The sequence below is a fragment of the Camellia sinensis genome, chromosome 4, assembly GCF_055761805.1.
Source record: "Camellia sinensis isolate YWXY chromosome 4, ASM5576180v1, whole genome shotgun sequence".
Lineage (NCBI taxonomy): Eukaryota > Viridiplantae > Streptophyta > Magnoliopsida > Ericales > Theaceae > Camellia > Camellia sinensis.
In genome coordinates, this window is record NC_138964.1 from 73,008,461 (window position 1) to 73,014,837 (window position 6,377).

General features: G+C 38.8%; 1 protein-coding gene across 1 annotated transcript; it reads right to left on the reverse strand.

The window, feature by feature from the left end:
* Positions 1-758: 758 nt before the first annotated feature.
* LOC145823837 (uncharacterized) lies at positions 759-3,765 on the reverse strand. Its single transcript, XM_082923363.1, has 3 exons — positions 3,306-3,765; positions 3,160-3,214; positions 759-1,428 (listed from the first exon to the last, which is right to left on the reverse strand). The coding sequence occupies exons 1-3, from the start codon at positions 3,763-3,765 to the stop codon at positions 759-761; spliced, it is 1,185 nt and encodes a 394-aa protein (XP_082779489.1).
* Between the last annotated feature and the right edge of the window lie 2,612 nt (positions 3,766-6,377).

Sequence of the window (6,377 nt, forward strand, 5' to 3'; positions counted from 1 at the left end):
TGCTAGCCTAAAAACTGTTGTTATAGGCAAGCTCGGCTAATGACAAATATTTTTCCCACATCCCCTTGAAGTCTAATACACAAGCCCTTAACATGTCGTCTAAAATTTGGATCATACGCTCAAGCTGACCATTGGTTTAGGGGTGATATGCAATACTGAAGTTCAATTAAGTCCCCATGACGGTTTGCAAACTCTGCCATAACTATAGTGAAGCGGGGATCTCTATCTGAAACAATACTTATGAAACCCCATGGAGCCGAACAATCTCCTTAACGTACAACTCTGTTAGATAGTCAATGGAGTCATTCATACACATCGCAAGAAAATGTGCTGATTTGGTTAGTCAGTCCACTACAACCCAAATAGCACTGTTACTCCTTTGAGTTCTAGGGAGATCGGAAACAAAATCCATGGTGATGTGCTCCCACTTCCATTCCGCTACAAGTAAGGGTTGTAACAACCCTGGTAGCTTTTGGTGCTTTGCTTTAACTTTTTGACATGTTAAGCATTTAGACACAAATAAAGCCACATCCTTCTTCATACCTTTCCACCAAAGGTGACGACACATACATTTTCATACCTCCGGGATGAAAGGCAAGACGGGAGTGATGGGATTCTCGTTGTGCGTTATCTCTACAAGATTATGGAACAAAAAGGAAGTTTACATATCGAATGCTTGAGTCGGAATGCACCCTCAACCCTTTTTCCTCTTTTTCTTGTGAGATCTTCCCTCTCATAGCCTCCACTTCTAGATCATTTCACTGTGCTTCCAAAACTTGAGCGACTAATGATGGTTGAACTAAAATAAAAAACAATGTGGCTTGACTAGGTGATTCAGCAAGTTGTACCTCGAACTCAATTAAGTCCTCCAACATATTCCACTCTCTCATGGAAAGGCTGGCAACCGTGCCCATAGATTTTCTACTTAAAGTATCTGCGACAACATTCGCCTTTCCTGGATGGTAGTGCAATTCAAAATCGTAGTCCTCCACGTATTCCATCCATCTTCTTTGACGTAAATTCAAATCTTTCTGAGAAAATAAGTACTTGAGGCTCTTATGATAAAAAAAGACATCAAATTTCTCTCTATATAGGTAATATCTCCAAGTTTTTAAAGAAAAAATGATCGCGGCTAATTCAAGATCATGAGAAGGGTAGTTTTTCTCATGTGTTTTCAGTTGGCGAGAACCATAAGCTATAACTTTGCCCTCTTGCATCAGGACGCACCCTAGCCCTTCTTTTGAAGCATCATAATAGACCGCGTAACCTCTTCCTCTCTGGGGAATAATCAGAATAGGCGCGATAGTTAATCTAGCCTTTAATTCTAGAAAAGATTTCTCACAGGCATCGTTCGATATGAATTTCACTCCCTTCCTGGTCAATTTGGTTAACTGTGTCACTAATGAAGAAAAATCCTTCACAAAATGCCTATAATACCCAACAAACCCCCAAAAGCTGTGAATCTCAAACACATTTCTAGGTTGTTCCCACTTCTGTATGGCTTCAATTTTCAATGAATCTACTGTAACTCCCTCCTCCGAGACCACATGACCCAAAAACTTCACCTCTGAGAGCCAAAACTCACACTTCTTATATTTATCCAAAAGTCGGTGTTCTCTAAGAAGTTGTAAGACAATGTGAAGATGTTTCTCATGCTCATCTTCAGAGGGCAAGTAATTAAGTATGTCGTCTACCAAAACTACTGCGAACTTATCAAGGAAATCTCAGAAAATTTGATTCATCAAATTCATAAAAGTTGTAGGAGCATTAGTTAAGCCAAACGGCATTACTAGAAATTCATAGTGACCATAACGAGTACGAAAGGTTGTCTTAGGATTGTCCTCCTCTTTCACTCGTAACTAATGATAGCCCGATCTTAAGTCTATCTTCGAGAAACATCAAAAACCCTTGAGTTGGTCAAAAAGGTCATCTATCTGAGATAAAGGGTATTTATTCTTGACTGTGGCTCTTTTGAGTTTGCGATAGTCGATGCATAGCCACAACGATCCATCTTTCTTCTTTGGAAATAGTGTCAGTGCTCCCCATGGCAAGGTACTAGGACGTATAAAATCTTTGTCTAGCAATTCTTGTAGCTACTCATTTACAACAAGTAACTCCACAAGGGAAAATCTATAAGGAGACATAGGAATGGGCGTTATTCTGAACACTAAATCTATAGAAAATTCTACCTCACGATGAGGTGGTAATGTAATGAGGTCTTCAAGGAAAGCATCAGGATACTCAAAAACTACCTTAGGAAACATTCCTCAAATCCCATTATTCTCATCATCTACAATAGTTGCGAGAAGAAAACTAAGCTTGCCTCGATTTCGTGGGTCATACAGGGGTGACAACCCTCCAAAAGCTCTATCCCTAGAAAGTGAAAATAGTCTCCTCCTACAATGCACACTGTAACTCTTTCACAGTAATAATCTATTAAAGCACGATATGTGAGCAACCACTCCATACCGAGAATAACATCATAACTTGACATTTCTGTCAACATGAAATTAAAAGGAAGTTGACGTTCAGCTAACTCAATTACACACCTACGACACCCCCTATCCAATGTAACTTGATCCCCAAGTGGTGACTCAACCATGAGTGATGATTCTAATCGTTCTACTTTTAGGCCCAATGCAAATGCAAATGTTGATGCTATGAATGAATGCAATGCCCCGGTATCAAGCAACACATTGGCCCATGTGTTATAAACAAGATAAGTACCTCTCATCACCGATAGTCCCGATGACTGTTCAAAAGCAGTAACAGCATAAACTCATCCTTCAACCCTCTGATCACCCCAATCACTTCTCACAGTATTGACCAGTTGTGTTGACTGTGCAGATGTGGCCCCTTATACTACCCTCGATGTCTATCCTGACTGAAATGGATGATAACCCTGTCTTTGACCCTGGCCTGACTAATAACCCCCAGAATTTTGGGACCTAGAAGGGTTCCCTGTTCCAATCAGTTGTGGGCAAGATTTTTTCATGTGACCCGATTGCTCGCAATGGTAGCACGCAGGCAATTGCCCCCTTCCTTGGGCTAGACTTTGAGAACAAGTTTGTTGTTGACAGCTACGATTCTGTTTGCAGTCTAAAGCCTTGTGGCCCTACTGGCCACATCTAAAACAAGTGACACGATTGGGGCCCGTACTTTCCAAACTTCTCAGAGAAACAGATCCCGATGACTTGGTTGATTGCAGTATAGACTGAGAAGATGAAGAAAAAAAATCCTTAGATTTCTTAGAAGATCTAGAATCGCCCATAGACTCAGCATAGTTCGGCCTCTTGTGCTTCTACCTTGTTGCCCGGCCTCCATCATAATCTCCACATGTGCCGCAGCTTCCACTAACTTATTATATTCCCAATACACATGACCCATCACCTTCATGAGTATCTTAGGCCTTAACCTCTTCTCAAATTCGAAACACCAACGTTCTTCAGTAGCTACGAGTTCAAGAGAATAACATGCCAAAGTAGTAAATGTGGCCTCAAATTCTACCACTGGTGTGTCTAATTGCCTCAAATCTTCAAATTGCTTCCTAAACCTCTCCCTAGTTGTAAGAGGCAAAAACTTCTCTTGGAAAGTGTGAATGAATGCCTCCCAAGTATGCTCCACTCTGTGCTTAATTGCCCTCCACCATTGACCGGCCTCTCCTTTCAATTGATACACTGCGAAAGCCACCATAAGCTCCCCATCATTGATATCCAGAATCTCAAATGACTTGACAATTTGCTCCAACCATTCATCTGCCTTCATAGGGTTAGGCTCGCCACTATACTCTGCGGGGTTAGAGCGAAAGAATTCCTTCTTCAAGAAGGAGACTCAGGTTTCCCCTTCAATTGTCCTCGTTGCTTGCTCGGCTCAGAGTATTTCAATAGATTCACGAAGGGCTCCCTTCATTTCTCTGGCTAATGCCCCCATTGCATATTAGGCCGGCGGAATGGCCCGTCATTCTACCCTACCCCTTCTTCATAGGGAGCGAGATCTTACTGTGCCGACATATCCCAGCAGTCTCTACGGGGTCTACCTCGACCTCCTCATCCTCATCCTGACATCCTATACGAAAATAAGGAGAAAGATTTAACTCACAGCCCACACACGATATATGGAAACTCTTATATTACACACAAGAGTTAAATGCACCTTTAGGCAATTGCTACATAAGGCACACCACATACTCACATAAACACACAGGGCACACATGAGTTACTCTCCCTGGACTCTAACTAGTCCCATAGCACTCAAAGATTTCCTGGTGGAAAAAGCATTGATCAGGTGCCTTTCCAAAAGGATTTCAATGATTACAATAGATACAAGTCATGTCCTAAGAGCTTAACTCCATACCCACATAATCAAAAAAAAAAAAAAAATCAATTTAAAGCACACAAGACAATCTAATATTTCCCCCTCTAACATAATAGCCTTATGCGCCAAGGCCACTTCCCACGAGCTCCAGGTATGCAACCTGGTTAGCTCTGATACCAAATTGTAACACCCTAAAAGACCCATTCCATAAACTATTCTCCCAAGCATTACCAACATACATGATCCAAACAAATAGAATAATATAGAAATATAGTCATGGCTTTCTTTCCCTTTGAACTATTCCCAAAAGAAATTTACATAACTATTCCATTACATTCTTCAAAATATTGAAGTAGTTTAAAAGAAAAGAAATAAGTATACACAATTAAATCCACATGGGCTTTCTCTTCACAACAATGTTTTTCACAAACTAAGACACAATAATCAACCCTTAAATACAATTATCATCGTCACGCCCCACAAAACTTCAACAAACAGATCAACAAGCTCCAACAAAACATGCTTTCTGAATGACATCATCACTTAAGAGGTACCTCATCTTCAGTTCCTGAAATTTGTTAGTTTTGGGGGTGAGCATAAGCTCAATAGGTAATGCATTTAACAACTTATATAATCATTTGAAAGACTTATGCTCATGCAATGCAACTCTTGAGCATATTTAAAAAAAAAAAAAAAGGAAAAAAGTGTGAGGCAATGTATGATTATGCAAATGAAAAGATGCAATGGTTGGAAAATATCTCATCTTTCCTACGTTCTCATCGGGCAGTAACTCAGCCATGACATCCCAAGTAAGAGTCAAAAACCAAAACATACATGGAAAATTGTAGTTATATATATATATATAGAAAATAACCCCACATTTATCAACTCTAGAAAGGGCGGGGTGATGGACACCCAAAACATCTAAACCTTCCACATTTGTCGGCTCTATTAATGGCAGGACATGGACACCCAAAATCATGTTTTTTCACATTTAACGGATCCACAAACGGCAGGCTCGTAGACACCCAAAAACATTTTTTCCACATTTGTCCAACAATATGCTCAATGTAACGCCCTAAAAACCCAATCCATAAAATTGTTCATCCAAGCATTATCAACATACAAGATCTAGACAAATATAATTGTAATAGCCCATCTCTTTCATATACTGTCTATGTTCTAAATTCCTCATTATTTGTGTTAGTATGTATGTGATTCAATGTGTGAATTATGTGCTTATGAGATTATACCTGTCGGTTATAAAAAAAAAAAAACCTGTTGAAATTACGACCTTCGGACTGCAAATTGAAAGCCTTAGCGGCACGATAACCGAAAATTGACTTTACAGTTATGATCATCATGATTTTTAGGACATTATATGAAATTTTGTAAAAATTTAATTCATAACAAATTAATTAGTTTTATTTGGCTTAACTCTTGGAGTTAACACTTGAAACTGAAATTAACGATTTTAATGAGTTCAGAAATCAAAATTGAGTACATGAATATGATAATGAGAATTTTTAGAGCCATTCAGGCAATTTAATTGAAGACTGATTTTTTGTCTGATTCGTTAAGTTAGGGTTGGTTGGCCTTGTTATATATATATATATATATATATATATCTTTGAGCCTTCTATATTCTTTACACTCAACCAAACACCAAAAATATCTTCTGGAGAGTGAGAGGAGAAGAGAAAAGAGAGAAGAAGAAAGGAACTCAACTTGGAGCTTGAGAATCTAAGAAATTGAAAGAGGATTCAAGGAATATAACTCAAGGTAAGTGTAAATCAACTAAAACACCTTACATTTTTCTTATATTGATAGAATCAAGACCTATAAGGAAGCTTTGTCACTCTTGGGAGTTAGGGTTTGTGAGTTATACTCTTACTTGGACAAATGGTAGGAAATTACCATAGATTTCTCATAATTGTTTGATTAAAGAGTTAATCCCTTTATGTTTAGTTGATTTTGCTATTTAATCTTGAGGCCTTGCATATTATGAACCCATGTAAGCATGTATGTATATATATATTATGAAAGGATGAAGAAAATGAAGG

What these genes read in the sequence shown, in the direction of transcription:
- LOC145823837 (XM_082923363.1), bottom strand. Translation starts at nt 3,765, where the DNA reads ATGAAGGCAGATGAATGGTTGGAGCAAATTGTCAAGTCATTTGAGATT. An exon ending in GATGGAGGCCGGGCAACAAG is followed by an intron (nt 3,215 to 3,305) that starts GTAGAAGCACAA and finishes TCATCTTCTCAG; the next exon opens with TCTATACTGCAATCAACCAA. An exon ending in TTCTCTGAGAAGTTTGGAAA is followed by an intron (nt 1,429 to 3,159) that starts GTACGGGCCCCA and finishes TGGGTATTATAG; the next exon opens with GCATTTTGTGAAGGATTTTT.